This window comes from Erythrolamprus reginae, chromosome 1 (assembly GCF_031021105.1).
Source record: "Erythrolamprus reginae isolate rEryReg1 chromosome 1, rEryReg1.hap1, whole genome shotgun sequence".
NCBI classification, from domain to species: Eukaryota; Metazoa; Chordata; class Lepidosauria; order Squamata; family Dipsadidae; genus Erythrolamprus; species Erythrolamprus reginae.
In genome coordinates, this window is record NC_091950.1 from 323,015,425 (window position 1) to 323,036,345 (window position 20,921).

A 20,921-nucleotide genomic window follows, 5' to 3' on the forward strand; every position below is an offset into this window, starting at 1 on the left:
TCAGTCCTGGGGTGCAGCTACTTTTCATATTCATGCTATTTCAAATTTTAAACTGAAAGCTAATGCATTTATAAAGGGATACAAACCCCATTATTTCTGGTAGAGTAGTTCTGCAGTTAAATGCCCAATGAGAGAGTTGCTGGGAAGAGTTTGATCTTCTACAACTGCCCTATTTACTTTTTGTGCAAAATCAGGTGGCAAAATAAGACAATAAATAGAAGCATGGGTGAGAACCTGAATCTGCCTTGAATGAAGGCTGTGTAGTCAAAGAAATTTTTCTGGTTTGATATTTAGTATACTTGTGTTCAGTATGGTATTAGTATTCAGAAAAATCTGATTCTTAAAGACATTTCTCAATATAATTTATTTCAAATAAAAGTTGTTACAAAATATACATTCTTTAGCATTTAGACATAGATTCCTCTTTTCTTAACATAGACAATTGCTTTGACTTGCCTTTTACAAGGATATATGATTACCTAAATGGAAAAGGAAAGCTGAGAGCAAACTCCATTACCAGCCCTGAAGATGTTATATAGTTTGGATAATGAAACATTTGCAAGAAACCAATCAAGCTCCGAAAGCACCTCAGAGTTTCTCTTCAAATGGAAAAGGAATTTGGGAATTCTTTTTTTCTTCAAGAATTTCAAAAAGCGTTGCTGCTACTCAGGCGCAGAGTTTTAAAAGTTTTTTTAAACTGCTAAACCAGTAAAATCCTAGATTCTCCCATCTTTGATGCAATGCTGACAAAAATCTATTGTATGTAAGATAAAGAACTCCACCAATAATTATTAGCAAAGAGTAAATCCTTAATTAAGGGAAATAATTTCAATCAGGCTGACTACAGTTTTAGAACATCAAGAAAGCACTTTCTACCAGGAACATTGATGCTTTTTCACAACAGCAGTAGGCCTTCATGCCACCCAGAGTCACTGGGAATTAGGCAGCATATAAATTTTATACACACAAAAATCCTTCAAAAACAAATTAGAAAACAGGCCTGCTTAGCCATTTAGTGTCAGCTTGTTTTTAGCCTTGCACACTTTATTTCCTGGTGTTGCACTAGAGTGCCAGTATGCCTCTGGATGCAATTTAAGGTGCAAGTTATCACCTATCACCTATAAAACCCTGCATGGCATAGAGCCTGGTTATTTGACAGACTGCCTATTTCTTGTGGTTTCTGCTCAGTCATTAAGAGTCAACATGCTCCAGTTCCCCTTGATCATATCATTTTTCAGAACCTGGGAAGCCTAGCTTCTCTGTTGTGGCATCTATTCTGTAGAATAAGGTCCCCCTAAGTTATGGACAGCTCGTATCATGATGGCCTTAAATACCTGGCTATTCTCCCAGGCCATGGGATAGGGTGTATTCAACCCCTTCGTTAGAGGTAATCAATATTTGTTTGGGTGTTAAGCAGTACCAAAATAAACTGATATACAATATGTATGGGATTGTAAATCAATTCTGTGCAAGCAGATATGCAGCAAACTAGTTTGGAAAGCACTTTCCTACCTATGGCCTGGGATTTGATGAAGGTCATTTTGGTCTGCTTGCATCGTTTTCTGAAATAACTTCCATTAACACCTCATATTCACTGTATTTTCTTACTGATTCTATCATTTCATCTAGCAGTTCTTCTCCCAGCATGAATCTTTCGATGTGATGTACTGACTTGCCTATTCTATGGTCAGTAACCCGATCTTGGGAAAAATTGTAAGTTCTGATTTTCTCTGATCTTCCTTTGGTCCCAATCTAAACAGAGGGAAAAATTTAATCAGTAAACCTTTTACACGTCCTAATAGTTAAGTACAGTGGTACCTCTACTGATGAACATCTCTCTCTACTGATGAACTTTTTGAGATACGAACAGAGTATTCAAGATTTCCTCCCCCCTCTACTCACAAACCATTTTCAGCAGCCAAAACAAGTGCTTTTATGTTTGCAGGCTCTGATGATCACAAGGAAACTGGAGCCAGGCATTGCCGTGTGGGGCTCTACCCCCCATCCCTTCTGCTAGAAAACAGCATGTCTGAGCAACTCTCCGTAGCCGCCCGAAATCAGAGGGGGAATTTCGGATGGGAGATCGGGCAAAGGAAGCGGCAGGCAAGGGGGGATGGGAAATCGGGCCAAGAAAAGAGGTAGGCAAGGGGGGATTTTGGATGAGAAATTGGGCCAAGAGAAGGGGCAGGCAAGGGAGGATTTTGGATGAAAAACCGGGCAAAGAAAAGGGGCAGGCGGGGGGGGGGGGGAATTTCAGATCGTAGGCCGCTTCCTTCGCCCAATTTCCCATCCAAAATCCCCCTTTGCCTACATTGTTCTGAAGAGCTTCCACTCTAAACTGCTCAAGAAAGGGACAGGAAATTTGGAGGAAGGTTAGTTACATTTACTCATAGGCAATTATTTTAACCGTGACACATATGCATTAATACCTCTTTTACATATCTCCATCTAAATATGCTTTTTCTCAGCCAAGGAGAAATTTTAAATAAAGTGGTTTGGGAGAAGAAAAAGAAATAAAGAAACCGAGACAAAACAATTTAAACAACCTGCCCCAAGTTCCATCAAAATATTATGGAGCACAATTTCCATTATTACCCAGCTTGTTGGCTGGGAATTTCGAAAGACCAACATTCACAGGGCACCTATTTAGCAGAACGCTGTTCTACACAACTGCATCTTTTACCAATGCTCAGTAACATTTCAGGGTTCACTGTGCATCACTTATGTTTCAACCACATCTATCAAAATTATAACCCACGTCTGAGTCCTACGGGATTAGGTGGCATAGAAGTCAAATAAAATCAAATTCAATTCAATTTTCAACATGAGCTGGTTTAGCCAACACCACAAAATATTATGGCTTATTAACAAAGTCTGCTGGCATCTGCCGTTTAGATCATGTTCACTATTCTCTGACCCGATACAGCGAATAAATAATGAATGGTATTTTCAATTATTTTTATTTCTTTATGATGTTAGCAAAAACAGCTTTTCTCACCAGTTCTTGTTTTCTTTACAACTGAAGCTTGAGAGAAACAGTTGGGTATCAGTGCACTACTGATTGCCTTCAGAAAATCTGATGCAAGGAACCAGAATGACACCATGAGCTGATCTCACTAGACTAACTGCACTCTCTTGAGAACAACCAGATAAGCACTTCCAGGATAATGTTTGTTTAGAGTGGCTGGGTGGGAAGTCACTTTTCCATTGCTTTCTCTTCTGCAAATACTCCAAGGCAGCCATTCTTTTAACTCCATCCCCCATCTCAGCTGCAAATTCATCCATAGTTACAGTATTACAGCAGAACATCCTTAGATCCGAAGAACAATTTAGCGTATTTTACCTGAATCTTTCTGGAATTATGTATCTTTGCTGTTTGTTCTTCAAGTTGGATACTATATAGTTTAGCATGAAGAAGCGCCATAGCTCTTTCTTTATTTCTAATTTGAGACCTTTCTTGTTGACATTCAGATACTACACCTACGACAGAAGAAATGTAGAAGTTAGGCCAAAAAATAAAATAAAATTAGAAATATGTAAAGCACGAAAATGTATTTTAGATATTAAGTTATAATAAGTACAGAAGATTACAGTACTTTGCATTTTTAGTTGAACGATACAACTGCTCTATATTTAAACTTAAGAATAAGATTCCAGGATTTGGAAACAAATATGCTATTGAAGCTGTAGCAGAATCAGAACAGAACTTGATTAGAATGACAATTCTGTTATATATTTTTATATATGTGCTATATATTGATCTTTTCTATGATTTTTTGTAACAGGTTTGTATGCAGTGAAAGATACAATCTATTATACATTATTAGTTCTAAGAAAATGAATGTAGTATAGGTACAAGTAGAAAAAGAAAGTTTGAAAGAATGTTGAGAGAAGGCTGCAAATAAAATTGTTTTATACAACACACACACACTTTTCTGCATAAAGATGTACTGGGCTGCATTGTTGGCAATGTACAATCTCATTACATCATCCTTTACAAAGCAAAGAATATTTTTCTCCCCAATCTTAACTGGAACACTGAAAAAACAGATTCCAGGTAATGTCCTTCTGCATATTCAGAATGAGAATTCACTGGAGCTTATCCTGGTTGGTTAGTTTCCTTATGCTACATTGCTGAAATGTTCTATATTCAATAACATCCTCAGTCCAAGTTGTAGACAACAATGACAGCTATGATTTTCTATAAAGCATGTACCTTGTTACTGAGCAATATATAAAACACGAGAGCATATTAAAAAAAAAATCACTCATTTGAAAGTCATGTTCCAATACCTGAAGGAATATGGACTATCCGTACGGCGCTATCAGTTGTATTCACATGCTGGCCACCAGCTCCACTGGCTCTTTTAGTTTCAATACTTAAGTCTTTAGGATTAATTGTCAGAGTTATCTGGAACAGGAAATAAACACTGCTTATTCTCTAACAACAGACTACTTGAACTCCAAATTCAACAAACTATAAATTAATTTGCTGTCCTAATTAGTCTTCATGTACTAAATAGGTAGGGTGAAAAAGTGTAACAGAATGGAATCCTCTTATCAGAATGCAGAAAGTATTGTAGTAACCACATACTTTACTTGGTTGTGGTAGTATTGCTACAGTCATTGTGCTGGTATGAATGCGGCCTTGCTTCTCAGTCTTTGGGACGCGTTGAACACGATGTACTCCTCCTTCAAACTTCAAATGTCCATATGCTTCAAGGCCTTTTATGCTGGCAGAAGCATGTCTTAAGCCACCTTAATTTTGTAAAAACAGTAAAAGCGAACACAAAATTTAAGCCTCCAGAAAAAAAAAGTTATTCAAAAGTTCAGAAACACATTGTCTGTATTCATGAGTGTCTGTTGTTGAACTATGATTCACCTAGTTGCAATTTATTGGAGGTCTACATTTTACAGTGGTGGGCAGGGCATGCAGATGTAGGCATTCATGAAGAAAGAATAGTTGTTCTTTTGTGTAGGTTTTTGTGTCTCATTTGCATGTCTCCCATTTGTCTGACTTCTAACATATACAATGCCCTTACATGGTTCTAATATGTTGTTTATTTCCCTTATTGCATTTTTATTTATTGTACTGTTTTGTGTTTTTATATTGTGAGCTACTTGGAAACAGGCAACGTCAAAGTAAAATAAAAATATATTTATTTATTTATTTAGTGATATTTACATATTGCCCAACTCCAGCAGGACCCTGGGCAGCTCACAATATTCACAACAGCTAAAAACAATATAAAATGTGACAATGAGAAAAAAAGCAAATGATCACTATATAAGGTACCGTATATACTCGAGTATAAGCCGAGTTTTTCAGTCCAAAAAATGGGCTGAAAAACACAACCTCGGCTTATACTCGGGTCATTGACAAAGTCACCACAAGAGGGCGCCATTGCTTGAGCCAGAGCGAGGAGGCACCAGCTTTTCCCCCCTCTCACTTGCCGTGGGAGCTGTGGGAGGGGTGGGGCTGGTTCTTCCTCTTCCTGGCTCAAGCAAAGGAGCCAGCCATGTGCTCCAACCGAGAGGGGGAAAAAGCAATGGAAAGCCGGTGAGGTCGTGTGTGTGTGTGTGTGTGTGTGTGTGTGTGTGTGTGTGTGTGTATGCCCTCTCCCCCCCACCGTGAAAAAAGCCAGCTACCTCTTGCTGAAACCCGGAGGCTTTTTTTTTTTTACTCCCTGTGTGTATTTGTCAACAGGTTTACAGTAACTATTCCTTGCTCTCTCTGCATTGCCCTTAGTTGGATTAAAAAGCCCCCCTGCTGTTAGATTCTCCTCCCCCTCCTTTGAAAGGATTTAAACTGTTTAAAAAATGGTATTTTGTGGTAGTTGCTATTCTTGCTTGGATAGGAACTAATAAGGCAAGAGCTAGACAGGAATTCCTAAAGTGTGTTTGTGGATCTTTAAAAGTTGCCTTTTATAAAGTGGGTTTGAGAGCAAGTTTCAATTAACAAATATGAGGGGAAGCATTTTACATATTTTAAAAATGAGTTTGATTCTTAATAGGACCTGCATATTTAGGATACAAAACCACAAGAGCTGTCTGTGTTTTGCAAGTTTTGCTTGTCTCACTAGTCTGTCTGTCTATCTATCATCTATCTATCTATCTATCTATCTATCTATCTATCTATCTATCTATCTATCTATCTATCTATCTATCTATCTATCTATCTATCATCTACCTACCTACCTACCTACCTACCTACCTATCTGGTTTTCTATGCTGATAACCTCACAGCAGCTAATGCTGAAGCTCTGTTTGGATATACAGATTTATTTATTTATTTATTTATTTAATTAATTAATTAACTGGATCTGTATGCTGCCCCTCTCCAAGGACTCAGGGTGGCTCACAGCATATATAAAAACAGAACAATAATGTAAATCCAATTAATGATGAGATGATGAGAAGGAATCCTGTTTTAAATTTACAGAGCTAGTTTACTGGTTTTCTTTAAAATAAATATTCTAAAACATGTAATCTTCTGATATTTCAATTAATGTAATTTTATTGGTTTCCATTTTTATAAGTTACCAGTAGCCACTGCATTTTCTAACCTCGGCTTATACTCGGGTCAATAAGTTTTCCCAGGGTTTTTTTGTGGCAAAACTGGTGCCTCGGCTTATACTCGGGTCGGCTTATACTCGAGTATATATGGTACCTTTAGCATTCTTAAACTCTCTAAAAAAACCAGTACTGAAATAATATGATTTCCATCCCTGAAAGGATACTGATGATGAGAATCTTCACTCTCCATTACATATTATAGAGTTTGAGAATTTCTTTTGTTATCTCAAGACAACTTTCTGATAGTTCTGGAAGTATATCGTAGAATTTCAAAAGGATACTTGCCTATAACACTGGAAGTATATGTCAGAATATCAAAAGTCCAATTTTTATACGCTGCATACTGTTGATACATATCAAACATCTCAGCAGTGAACAACATTGCTTCCAGCCCTCCAACTCCAGCAGTCACCTCCATGACAAGATCATTTTTGTCAGTTTCTTCTGAAGGAATTAAAAGTGATACTATCTGAAATACATAAAAAGCCCTTTTTTACTTAAGTAAAATTTCCCTCAGAAAGGAATGCTGCCCAGAATGGGCTGAAATTTTTAAAAAGTACATATATTTACAAACACAAAAACACGTCAGTACATATATTTTAAGCATTATATATTACAATTGTGCTATATTTTTCCTTAAATCCAACAAATACACGTACTGTGCAATTGGTTAGTGTTAGTTGATAAATTGGTTTAGATGAGTTAAGTATACATAAGATTCAACATCAAATCTCTACCAACTCACTGAAACTAGCCTGGTAATGAAACATCTTTAAGAAACCAACTAAGCTCAGAAAGTATTAATAACAAGTTAACTCCTAAACCATACACACTCTCTTCAATTCATAACAAAAATTATTTCAGATTCATGGGATTCTTCCCTGAAATTAAATCCTGAAAAGAACTGAAATTTAGCAGCATGTGGAAAAAATAAACGAAGTGGTCAGGAGAGGAAGACTTCCAAATAATAGCATTTGAATAGTACCTTATCAAAACAGAAGTTAGTCTTGAATTTAAATGTCATGCTTCAATAAGTAATTTACCTGATGTCTCAATTCTTCTATCTCTTCCTCACAGGAAATAACTTCCTTTTCTGCAAGCTTCCGCAAGTCTTCGTTTTCATCTAGAATAGGATTGCACACTATTATCATAGTACCGGTACTATTAATCTTTTTTCTCTGGTTCACAATTCCTTTCCTCTCTCTTGACTATTTAGTATTTTTAACTCTTCCCCTATTCAGATATCAACCACAAGAATTGGAGGCATACAGCTAGTCTTCAACTTACAACTATACATTTAGTGATAGTTCAAAGTTACAACAGCATTGAAAAAAAGTGACTTTATGATCATTTTTCATGCTTATGACGGTTGCAGCATTCCCACGATCATGGGATCAAAATTTGAAAGCTTGACAACTGGCATTATTTTATGACAGTTGCAGTGTACCAAGGTCACATGATCATCCTTTGTGACCTTCTGACAAACACAGTCAATGGAAAAGCCAGATTCAAAAGCACATTACTAACTTAATGACTGCAGTGGTTCACTTAGCAACACTGGCAAGAAAGATTATAAAATGGAGCTAAACTCTCTTAACAACTGTCTTGCTTAGCAATGGAAATTTTGGGCTCAAATTGTGGTCGTAAGTTCAAGATTATCTGTAATAAACTAGCATTTAATTCAGAAATCTGGGCATAGCATTTTGTATCAGATTACCATCTGCTTTATATATATATATAGAGAGAGAGTAAACCAAACCAATCATTTACGTTTATTCACTGCTAGTGAATCTGCTTATTCACTGCTCTTAATTGCACATTTTCTCTAAATTGTTCATAAAGCACTATAACAATTCAATATTTTTAAACATTTCAAACTAGGGCATTAAATATCTTAGAGCAAGGAAACCAGAAATCACTAAGTAATAAAATATTGATTTTCATAGGGAGATGCATTTTTTTAATTGAATAATGGAACCGAATTTAGTGATTAGTGCATTATAACTAGATAAAGAAAAAATGATCATCCAGTCCCCTACAGTGAAAGATGAGACAGGAAGATTATGTCCTGGGATAGAATAGCATACAATTAACAAGGTTGGAAAGGACCTTGTAGGTCATCTAGTCCAACTCCTCCCGAAGCAGGAGACCCTATACCAGGGGTGTCAAACTCAAGGACCAGGGGCCAGATTTAACCCAAAGTGTGCTTAGATTATTAGAGTTGGAAGAGGCCTTGTAGGTCATCTAGTCCAACTCCAGTCTCCCCCAAGCAAGAGTTCTACACTATTTGGGACAGATGGAAGTCCAGTCTCGCCTTGAAGCTCACAAGTGTTGGGGCTTTGGAATCTTTCAAGATGAGTCCTTACTTTATATAAACACTTTTGGGGGGTTTCAGCAGTTCAAATCTCACCACCGGCTCAAGGTTGACTCAGCCTTCCATCCTTCCAATCGCCTTAAACACGACCTAAGCTTAGCCCATAAAATCATCTGCTACAACTTCCTTTCTGTTAACTACTTCAGCTTCAACCACATCAATACACGAGCACAGAAGAGATACATACTTAAAATAAACTGCTCCAAACTCGATTGCAGGAAATACAATTTTAGTAACCGAGTAGTTGATGCATGGAACTCACTATTTAACTCTGTAGTATCATCACCTAAGCCCCAAAACTATGCCTTTTGACTATCCACTGTTGACCTAACCTCAATGGATTCCTAAGAGGTCAGTAAGAGGCGTGCATAAGTGCACCAGTGTGCCTTCTGTCCCCTGTCCTAATGTTTCTCTCTTACTAGTATCATGCATGTAAACATTGTTATATCTTTGTATACTACCAATACTTGACTTACTGACTAAATAAATAAATAAAATGAGGACCCAGGTTGTTTGGGGCAATATGCTGATTCTGTAAACCGCTTAGAATGGGCTGTAAAAACACTATGAAGCGATATATAAATCTAGATGCTATTGCTATTTTTGTCCCAAATCATATATTTATTTGGGATATATTTGATCAGATATACAGAATAAGACAACTGAGAATTAAACTATCCTGGGAGGGTGGGGAAGTCAAACATCTCCCCTTGAAGACCACTTAAGACCATTAGGAAACTCCCAACTTCAGAATGGGGCTGCGAGAATACGGTAGCAGTGTGGCGCAGTGGTTAGAATGCAGTTCGGATATGTTCAGGGACCCTGCTGGGCGGGCTGGTGATGTCACCTAGGTCAGGGGTAGGCAAAGTCGGCTCTTCTATGACATGTGGACTTCAACTCCCAGAATTCCTGAACCAATCATGCTAGCTCAGGAATTCTGGGAGTTGAAGTCCACATGTCATAGAAAAGCCGACTTTGCCTACCCCTAACCTTGGTCCTACCGCGCACCGTCCTCTACCAATCCAGCCATCAGGCGTCTCACCTTCTTGCGCCAAGCGCTCCGTCTCACGCAGCTCTTCTTCCTTGTCTTCCAAGAGGCGAATCCGCGTTGCCAATGCCGAACGGAAGCCGCCGGGCTGCTGTTCCGTCCGGGAATGATGGTCCAGGAAGCGCCGAAGCGCCGGCCTGGCGAACAACTCGCGCAAATCTGGCTGGCTGCTGAGCCAACGTCGCGTAAAGGTTTGCCCGCCGCATCGCGAACGGGCGGCGGGCACCAAGGGAAAAGATACGGCGAACTTCCGCCAGGCCGTTCGACTCCGGCTGAAGAACCACATGCTGAGGTCAACTCAGTGACAAGTTTCCGCTTCCCGTGCGCGTCGCTTAGACCGAGCAATGACTACCGGAAGTTGCCGCTCTTTCCTCCACTCTCGCTGGTGCAGGGATAGGCAAAGTTTTCTCTTGTATGACATATGGACTTCAACTCCCAGAATTCCTGAGCTAGCATAATTGGCTCAGGAATTCTGGGAGTTGAAGTACTCATGTCATGGAAGAGCCAACTTTGTCTACTCCTACGCTGGTAGATACCAACGAACGAGGACGAGAGTTAGTTCAGGTTGTATTTCGCGTTTCTATGCGAGGTACTGTGATACCAAAAAAGAGGGAGCATTTGCCCCTTAGAATAGAATACAGCTTGAAGGGACCTTGGGGGTTTTCTAGTCCAGTCCTTCTCAAGCAGGAGAACCTATTCCAGGCAAAGTTGGCTCTTCTATGACATGTGGACTTCAACTCCCAGAATTCCTGACCTATACAATCTCAGACATGTTACTGTCCAGTATGCATCTTCTTAAAAACCTCCAGTGTTGGAGCGCCCATGATTTCTGAAGGCAAGCTGTTCCACTGGTTAATTGTCTTTATTGTTAGGAAGTTTCTCCTTAATTCCAGGTTGCTTTTCTCTTTTATCAGTTTCTAACAGTATTTCTTACCTTGCCCTCTGATGCTTTTGAGAATAATTTGACACCCGCCTTCTTCTTTGTGGAAGCCCCTCAAATTCTGAAATTTTGCTATCATGTCACCCCTAATCATCGGTGAAATCAATTTTTTCTTACTACAGGTTCTGTGGCTTGGCTTAGTGGGTGTGGTGTGGCTTGGTGGGCATAGCAGGGGAAGGATACTGCAAAGTCTCTATTCCCTTCCTACTCCTGAGGGGAAGGATACTGCAAAATCTCCATTCCCACACCACTGGAGGTGATATTTGCTGGTTCTCCGAACTATTCAAAATTTCTGCTACCAGTTCTTCAGAACCAGCTGGATTTCATCCCTGCCCCTATTTTTTTTCTTTATACTAGCCAGACCCCAAATCTTAAAGTGGGGTTTCCCCCTGCTTGAAGGAAGGAAGGAAGGAAACTAGGGAAAGAAAGAAAGAAAGAAAAAGAAAGAAAGCTAGGGCCAGGCTAATTGGTCCTCGTCAACAGGAAGGAAGGAAGAAAGGAAAGGATAAAGAAAGACAGGAAGGAAGGAAAGAAAGCAAGCTAGGGCCACGCTAATTGGTCCTCATTGACGTTCAGGAAGGAAGGAAGGAAAAAAGAAAGAAAGAAAGAAAGAAAAAGAGAAAGAAAGAGAAAGAAAGAAAGCTAGGGCCAGGCTAATTGGTCCACATTGACACGTTAAGGAAGGAAGGAAGGAAGGAAGGAAAGCTAGGGCCAGGCTAATTGGTCCTTGTCGATGCTCATAATCCCGGCTCAATGAACTGCAACAAATGCCGAAAATTGCCCAAGGTAGTCCCAAATTTTGACTAGCCTCCTCTGGTTAGCTTGGCAATGATTGGAAATACGCTGGCTTTAACAAGCCTTGGATGGGTCGGAAGAGACCGGAGTGAGATGAATGTCAAAACTATGTGGCATGGGTCTATTGGACGACAGCTTGATTTAGACTTTTCCACAACTGCAACTAGGCATCCCTGTTTACTGGTCTTTCAGAAAGTCACAAAAACTCACAAAGACCAAACTGTCAGAGAACCTTTGCTGATGGGACTGCTGCTGCCAACTCTACTTTTATAGATCTTATCTGGGCTTATATGGCACAGATTTCATTTTCATATTGTTGCAATTGTATTAATCTTGTCATGGATGTTTCAACTTGTGTTGGTGCTTTGTAAGCCAGGGAAAGTCTGTACTGAAGGCAGATGCACAGAAATATGTTTAATTAGTACATTAAACATATTTCTGTGCCTCTGATCATCATTTCCATCCATAACAAATAGTAGTGGAAGAGGGAAGAATTGAGAAACAGCTGGGTACAGTGGACTAGCTAATTAAATTTCTCAGAGACCTCAAGAGGTCAAAGTCATATGGTGTTATCTTGAAATCTCTCCCAAGTACAACCACAGAGAAATATTACAGCTGTTCTTAAAAACAAAACCCTTTTTCTAAATCAAACAGACTGTGACACAATTAGAGGAATGAATTTAAAAGGAATATGTCCTATATGTCAGAAGGCATTAACACTGGAATGGAATCCTCGATGGAGAGGTTGTTGATTTCTGTAGCTCAGCTTCTCAGCAAATATCTGGACAGCTCACAATTCAAAATCATATATTACAATTAAAATCGTAAAAACATCTTAAAATAAAAACAGTAAAAACCATGGGAAAAAACCCATTAAAATGTCTACTTCAAGTACATACAAATAAGACATTTGACCTGTTAATATTATAGCCAGGACGCCTTGTTTCGCCTTAGCTTCAGGAACATAGCCAGCTCTTTAAAGCTTTACAGAAGGCTAATGGGGTTGGGACTTTTCTAATTTCCAAAAGAAAGATGTTCCCCAGAGCAGGGGCTGCTGTAGAAAAAGTTTCTCTTCTAGTCCCCCTCAGCTGACATTATGTGGCTGACAGGATTTGCAGCATGCTCATCCTGTTTGATCTAGTTGGAGGGTAGAAACTCTAGAAAAAAGTTGATTCCTCAGGTATCCTCATCCCAAGCCATGTAGATCTTTGTAGGTGATCACCAGCATCTTGAAATCCAATGGTAACTTACGCAGGAGTGGTGTTACATGTGCCATATATTTAGCTCCAGTTACTAGCAATAGCAATAGTATTTAGACTTATATACTGATTAATAATGCTTTACAGCCCTCTCTAAGTGGTTTACAGAGTCAGCATATTGCCCCCAACCATCTGGATACTCATTTTACTCACCTTGGAAGGATGGGAGATTGAATCAACCTTGAGCCAGTGAGAATCGAACTGTCGAACTTCTGGCAGATGGCAGTCAGCAGGAGTAGCCTGCAGTACTGCATTCTAACCACTGTGCCACCACCTATCTTATCACCACACTTTGTGCAGCTGTAATCTGAAGTTGAAGCTTCCTAATGATCTTCAAGGGCAGATCTTGCTATTCTCCACCTCTCTCAGTGATAGATTATTTCTTAGTTGTCTATTCTATGTGTCTGATAAAAAATATATATACTGGCTCTCCAAAAACTGTTTGTATAAAGTAAGGACTCACCTGCAAGGTTCCAAAGTGGTCAGCTTACCTTTTATCGAGGACATGTTCTCACATTGGATCTTCCACTTGGTCCAGTTTTCTGGTTAGGAAGGCTGAAGCTAGATCAGGCCAATCTGTTAAGGCAGTGGTTCCCAACCTTGGCAACTTGAAGATATTTGGACTTCAATTCCCTGGCTGGGGAATTCTGGGAGTTGAAGTCCAGATATCTTCAAGTTGCCAAGCTTGGGAAACACTGTGTTAAGGAACTAGTGCTTTCCGACTGAATGGAACAAGCCTTCCTTTCTTCAAACATGCTGATTTACATGGAAGAGAATAGACTTAAATACTTTTCAAGTCCACTCAGTGTTGACTGTATATCTGCTATCAAATTGATGTTGACTCAGTCCTCATATAAAGGAGAGATTCAACCTAGAAATCAAAAATTTTCTGACAGAAAAATCAACCAGTGGAACAGTTTGTCTTTGGGCGTCGTCACTGGAAGCTTCCGAGAACGGATTGCAATCTGTCAGAAAATAGTGTAGGGCAGGGGTGACAATTTTGCATTGTCACAGCATTGTCATGTGACATATCATGACTCCCCCCTTTCATTAAACTGGGTGTGGGCGTGGCCAGCGCATGACGTATTCAGCCTATGGGCCACAGGTTTGACACCCCTGGTATCTCCTGCTTGAGCAGGGAATTGGATGAGATGACCTACAAGATCCCTTCCAACTCTTATTCTATTGTACAGTATTCCCTGACCTAAACTTCCTATTTCATGTTTCACTACAGTGGGCTGGATGATCATTTTTGTTTATGTAGTTATAATGCTCTGACCACTAAATTCAGTTCCATCATTCAATAAAAATAGAAAAATAGAAACATAGAAGTCTGACGGCAGAAAAAGACCACCTGGTCCATCTAGTCTGCCCTTATACTATTTTCTGTATTTTATCTTAGGATGGATATATGTTTATCCCAGGATTCAGTTACTGTGGATTTATCTACCATGTCTGCTGGAAGTTTGTTCCAAGGATCTACTACTCTTTCAGTAAAATAATATTTTCTCATGTTGCTTTTGATCTTTCCCCCAACTAACTTCAGATTGTGTCCCCTTGTTCTTGTGTTCACTTTCCTATTAAAAACACTTCCCTCCTGGACCTTATTTAACCCTTTAATATATTTAAATGTTTCAGTCATGTCCCCCCTTTTCCTTCTGTCCTCCAGACTATACAGATTGAGTTCATTAAGTCTTTCCTGATACGTTATATGCTTAAGACCTTCCACCATTCTTGTAGCCCGTCTTTGGACCCGTTCAATTTTGTCAATATCTTTTTGTAGGTGAGGTCTCCAGAACTGAACACAGTATTCCAAATGTGGTCTCACCAGCGCTCTATACAGCGGGATCACAATCTCCCTCTTCCTGCTTGTTATACCTCTAGCTATGCAGCCAAGCATCCTACTTGCTTTCCCTACCGCCTGACTGCACTGTTCACCCATTTTGAGACTGTCAGAAATCACTACCCCTAAATCCTTTTCTTCTGAAGTATTTGCTAACACAGAACTGCCAATACAATACTCAGATTGAGGATTCCTTTTCCCCAAGTGCATTATTTTACATTTGGAAACATTAAACTGCAGTTTCCATTGCTTTGATGCATCTCCTTATGATGCATCTCCTTATGCAACTTGTATTATTATTATTATTATTATTATTATTATTATTATTATTATTATTATTTATTAGATTTGTATGCCACCCCTCTCCGTAGACTGTATGTTATTATGTAGTGATTTCTAGCTTCCCTGCTCCAAGATATTTAGTTCCCTAGTTTCAGATGATTAAAACAGGGGTCGGCAAGCTTAAAAACTCAAAGAGCCACTTGGACACCCGTTTCCCAGAGAAAACAAAACACCCAGAGCCACAAAACCTGGGTGAGTGTGACAACTTGATGCCACTCCCACCGAGTCACATGACACCCCCCCCCCCTGCTACGACTACCCAGATTTTGTGGCTCTGTTTTGTTATCTATGAGAAAAAGGTATCTCTCTTTTTCCTCTCCATCTCTTTCTCCCTCTCATCTTTCTTTCTCTCTTTCCCTCTCCCCATCTCCCTATCTCCCCCTTCCTCCCCACCTATCTCTCCCTCCCTCCTGCCCTCATCTCTCTCTCCCATCTCTCTCCCTCTCTCTCCCCTTCTCTGTGTACTGAGGAATGATTGCAACCCCTGGCTTCTCTTCGGATGACCCTCCTTCCCCTCTCATGACTGCCTGGTTGGCTGTGGCATGTGGGGAGATGCAGCCAATGGCAGCAAAGGCACATGCGGAGGGTGGGCAGCTGCTTGCTTAAAGAGGGTCTTTCGACATTTCTCTCCTACCCTATAATAATAATAATAATAATAATAATAATAATAATAATAATAATAATAATTTATTAGGTTTCTATGCTGCCCCCCTCCGCAGACTTGGGGCGGCATACCCTAAGGATCTGTCCACTGTGTCTTGCCCTCTCCCTGCAGCTCTTTGACCTCCAGCCTGAAGCAGCAGGACACGAAGGCTGCCTTACACACAAATGTGGCATGAAGGCAGTTACAGGACCGCCTCTCTCCTGCCCTAAGGATCAGCCCATCGCCTTGCCATGCCGTCCCCACCCACTGGTCACTGGAGCAAAGGCAGCTGTCACGTCCTGCCGCTTTGGCTGGAGCTTAAGCCCACCCCACTTGGCCAAAGAACTGCTGGGGGCGCTGTTAGACAGGATGGGACACAGCAAGGCAATGGGCAGATCCTTATGGCTGTAAAGGAGGCTGCATCCAAAGATCCTCCCTAAGCAAGCAGCTGCCTGCCCTCTGAGTGTACCTTTGCTGCTTTTTGGCATTCGCTTGCTTCCTGGCCTTGCTACTGCCAGTCAGGGAGTCACAAGAGGGGGAGGAGGGTCACCCGAAGGGAAGCCTTCGCCAAGATGGTTATTTTCCTCAACCAGTGCTGGAGAATCAGCCCCGCCATTGCCCTTACTGCCATCGCCTTTACCTTCTCAGGCTAGGTGAGGGAGGGGAGGGCAAACCCAACCAGTGATGGGCGGGGAGCCACAGCAGGGCCCCCAAAGAGCCACATTTGACTCCAAAGCTGTGGTTTGCCGACCCCTGGTTTAAAAACATTGAATTGTTATACAGTGGTACCTCTACCGAAGAATGCCTGTACTTACGAACGTTTCTAGATAAGAACCGGGTGTTCAAGATTTTTTTGCCTATTCTTAAGAACCATTTTCTACTTAAGAACCCGAGCCTCCGAATCTATAACCGGAACGGTCAGGGAGAAGACTGTGGAGCCTCTCTAGGAATCTCCTGGGAGGAAACAGGGCTGGAAAAGGCAAGTAGAAACCTCCGTGGGGCCTCCCTAGGAATCTCCTGGGAGGAAACAGGGCCTCCATCCTCCCTGTGGTTTCTCCAATCGCACACATTATTTGCTTTTTCATTGATCCCTATGGAAAAATTTGCTTCTACTTACAAACTTTTCTACTTAAGAACCTGGTCAGGGAATGAGTTAAGTTCGTAAATAGAGGTATTGCTTTATCAGCAGTTTAGAACTAGTTCTTTCCAACTGAATGGAACAAGCCTTCAAACTTCCTGATTTGTGTGGAAGGGAATATAATGGAGGTTGAGCAACTGCATGGCTCTACTGGTCTGCTGTATGACTTCATCCTCTCATCCAACCATGAAGGTGTGTGAGTATTTTTTTTTTAATCTATCAGAGAAAAGAGCCAGCAGCCAAATTTTTCCTTCCTTTTTTAATGACTTATAACCTTCATGGAAAATATTTCACAAGGCCAGCATTACTATTGCTAGATTCGACTGTCTGTCCCGTTTTCTACCCATTTTCCCAAAAGCTGCTTCAGAAACCAGCGGCCTTCGTGTGAGGGAAGGAAGTTTGCTGAGCATTTTTTCTGGATCCGGTAAAAGTACTACTAATTTTCTTATTTCTTTCTATCACAAGGCTGGGAGCAGGACACCGTACCACGATATGAGAAAGAGCCTAAAAACTATTGAGGTTTTAAGGCTCTCAAAGAAATTTTAAGTTCAAAAGTGTCACTCATTGAGTGACACTTTTCTTTCAATTTCTGAGGAAAATCAAACAGCGATTGTTTCCTACTCTGCTGCTGAGCCCAGGGGTAACACAAGAGCCTTGCATTGTTTATCCTGTTTAATATGAAACAGATGTTTGTAAAACATAGGATGCAAGGTTTTTTTCCTGAGTAGTTCTTCCAAATACTGTACAAGGCTTTTTCTTTGCCTCTGTTTTTTCTTTGCAAAAACATATGGAAGTCTGATGGACTTAAAGCAAATTGTGCAGGACATATTTACTTTGGAGAAAGTGCGATAAGAATGCAGGGTATTTAACCTAAATGTGAAGATTAAAACTTGTTTATGCTTTGAGTGTTATAAATCTGTGCTAGGTAATCTTAAACTATAATCCGCTGAAACAATTAAATCTGACTATTTATTTATTTATTTATTTATTTATTTATTTATTTATTTATTTGTTGGACTTGTATGCCGCCCCTCTCCGAAGACTCGGGGCGGCTCACAACATGTAAAAACAGTCACAACAATCCAATTACAGTAATTAAAATTTAACGATTTAAGAAAAGAAACCCCATATGATAACAGACACACACACAAGCATACCATGCATAAATTGACGTGCCCAGGGGAGATGTTTAGTTTCCCCATGCCTGACGACAAAGGTGGGTTTTGAGGAGTTTTCGGAAGGCAGGAAGAGTAGGGGCAGTTCTAATCTCTGGGGGGAGCTGGTTCCAGAGAGCCGGTGCCGCCACAGAGAAGGCTCTTCCCCTGGGCCCCGCCAACCGGCATTGTTTGGTTGACGGGACCCGGAGAAGGCCCACTCTGTGGGACCTAATCGGTCGCTGGGATTCGTGCGGCAGGAGGCGGTCTCGGAGATATTCTGGTCCGATGCCATGAAGGGCTTTAAAGGTCATAACCAACACTTTGAATTGTGACCGGAAATTGATCGGCAGCCAATGCAGACTGCGGAGTGTTGGTGAAACATGGGCGTACCTAGGTAAGCCCATGACTGCTCTCGCAGCTGCATTCTGCACGATCTGAAGTTTCCGAACACTTTTCAAAGGTAGCCCCATGTAGAGAGCATTACAGTAGTCGAACCTCGAGGTGATGAGGGCATGAGTGACTGTGAGCAATGAGTCCCGGTCCAGATAGGGCCGCAACTGGTACACCAGGCGAACCTGGGCAAACGCCCCCCTCGCCACAGCTGAGAGATGGTTTTCTAATGTGAGCTGTGGATCGAGGAGGACGCCCAAGTTGCGGACCCTCTCTGAGGGGGTCAATAATTCCCCCCCCAGGGTGATGGACGGACAGATGGGATTGTCCTTGGGAGGCAGAACCCACAGCCACTCCGTCTTATCCGGGTTGAGTTTGAGTCTGTTGACACCCATCCAGGCCCCGACAGCCTCCAGGCACTGGCACATCACTTCCACCGCTTCGTTGACTGGGCATGGGGTGGAGATGTAAAGCTGGGTATCATCGGCATATTGATGATACCTCACCCCATGTCCTTGGATGATCTCTCCCAGCGGTTTCATGTAGATGTTAAATAGCAAGGGGGAGAGGACCGACCCCTGAGGCACTCCACAAGGGAGAGACCTCGGAGCCGACCTCTGACCCCCCACTAACACCGACTGCGACCGGCCAGAGAGGTAGGAGGAGAACCACTGAAGAACAGTGCCTCCCACCCCCAACCCCTCCAACCGGCGCAGAAGGATACCATGGTCGATGGTATCGAAAGCCGCTGAGAGATCGAGGAGCACCAGGACAGAGGATAAACCCCTGTCCCGGGCCCGCCAGAGATCATCCATCAACGCGACCAAAGCGGTTTCCGTGCTGTAACCGGGCCTGAAGCCTGACTGTCGGGGACCTAGATAATCAGCTTCTTCCAAGGACCGTTGGAGCTGGAGCGCTACCACCTTCTCGACAACCTTCCCCATGAAGGGAAGGTTGGAGACTGGACGATAGTTGTTAAGTACGGCTGGGTCCAGGGAGGGCTTCTTGAGGAGGGGGCGCACAAGCGCTTCTTTATAGAGTGGTGGAAAAACTCCCCTCCCCAAGGAAGCGTTGGTAATCTCCTGGGCCCAGCTCCGTGTCACCTCCCTGCTGGCCGAGACCAACCAGGAGGGACACGGATCCAGTAAGCAGGTGGCAGAACTCACAGCTCCGATGGCCTTGTCCACTTCATCAGGTGTCACCAGATCAAACTCTTCCCAGACAGGTGGACAAGTACGTGCCCCAGTCACCTCGACTGACTCGTTGTCAGTCGACTCTGTTTTACAATTGGAGTCGAGGTTGGCCCGGATCTGAGCGACTTTATCAGCGAAAAACGTGTTAAACTCCTCGGCACTACTCTGCAAGGGCTCCCCAACTCCCCCCTGATTAAGAAGGGAGCGGGTCACCCTAAACAGAGCAGCCGGGCGGGATTCCGCTGATGCAATCAAGGCGGCATGGTACGCGCATCTTGCCGCCTTGAGCGCCACTTTGTAAGTCTTAATAAAAGCTCTTACAAGTGTTCGATCGGATTCTGACTTACTCTTCCTCCATCGCTTCTCTAGACGTCTCTTTTGGCGTTTCAACACCCGGAGCTCCTCGTTGAACCATGGGGCTCTACGGGGTCTAGCGCCGCGGAGAGGTCGCAAAGGCGCAATCCGGTCGAGAGCCCCTGCCGCAGCCCTGTTCCAGACCTCAGCAAGGGTCTCCGCCGAACTGTGGACGAGTGCCTCTGGAATAACCCCAAGCACCGTCTGAAAGCCCTCTGGGTCCATCAGGCGTCTGGGGCGGAACATCTTCATTGGTTCCGCCTCCCTGCGGGGAAGGATTGGAGCCAGGAAGTCAAGCCGTAGCAGAAAATGGTCAGACCATGACAAAGGCAACACTTCTAAGCCCCTTAATCTCGGACCATTACTCAATTGCTCGGAAAGGAATACCATGTCAGGTGCGTGCCCTCCCTCGTGAGTCGGACCCTGTATTACTTGAGTCAGGTCCATGGCTGTCATGGTGGCCATGAACTCCTGTGCCAACCCAGAGGTTTCACCGAGTGACGGCAGATTGAAGTCCCCCAAGACAATGAGTCTGGGGAACTCCACCGCCAACCCGGCTACCTCCTCGAGTAGCACAGGCAGGGATTTTGACACGTAGCTGGGAGGCAGGTACGTGAGAAATAAGCCCACCTGAACCCCTAAGTCCAACTTCAGCAAGAGAGACTCACAACCTGCAATTTCCGGAGCAATGAGTCTACGCAGGCAAAGGCTCTCCCTGGCTATAATAGCCACTCCTCCCCCCCTTCCCTGGCTATAATAGCCACTCCCTTTTATATTAACAATTTAAACAAACTTCATGTGTGAATTTAGATTGGTTTAGAGAAATTTAGAGAAGACTAGTTTAATAACCATTTATTTCTGAGGCACTA

General features: G+C 42.2%; 1 protein-coding gene across 1 annotated transcript; it reads right to left on the reverse strand.

Moving 5' to 3' along the window:
- Positions 1 to 345: 345 nt before the first annotated feature.
- MTRF1L (mitochondrial translation release factor 1 like) lies at positions 346 to 10,348 on the reverse strand. The gene is made up of 7 exons (XM_070733724.1): positions 9,993 to 10,348; positions 7,620 to 7,699; positions 6,862 to 7,045; positions 4,595 to 4,758; positions 4,294 to 4,411; positions 3,344 to 3,480; positions 346 to 1,752 (listed from the first exon to the last, which is right to left on the reverse strand). Exons 1-7 carry the CDS (start codon positions 10,282 to 10,284, stop codon positions 1,537 to 1,539), a joined length of 1,191 nt encoding a protein of 396 aa, XP_070589825.1. The 5' UTR covers positions 10,285 to 10,348; the 3' UTR covers positions 346 to 1,536.
- Between the last annotated feature and the right edge of the window lie 10,573 nt (positions 10,349 to 20,921).

Excerpts from the sequence above, each read along its gene's own strand:
- MTRF1L (XM_070733724.1), bottom strand. The coding sequence starts at position 10,284 with ATGTGGTTCTTCAGCCGGAGTCGAACGGCCTGGCGGAAGTTCGCCGTA. Across the intron at positions 7,046-7,619 it reads TAGAAGAATTGAGACATCAG|ATAGTATCACTTTTAATTCC; the intron begins GTAAATTACTTA and ends TATGTATTTCAG. Across the intron at positions 3,481-4,293 it reads GATAGTCCATATTCCTTCAG|GTGTAGTATCTGAATGTCAA; the intron begins GTATTGGAACAT and ends CTTCTGTCGTAG.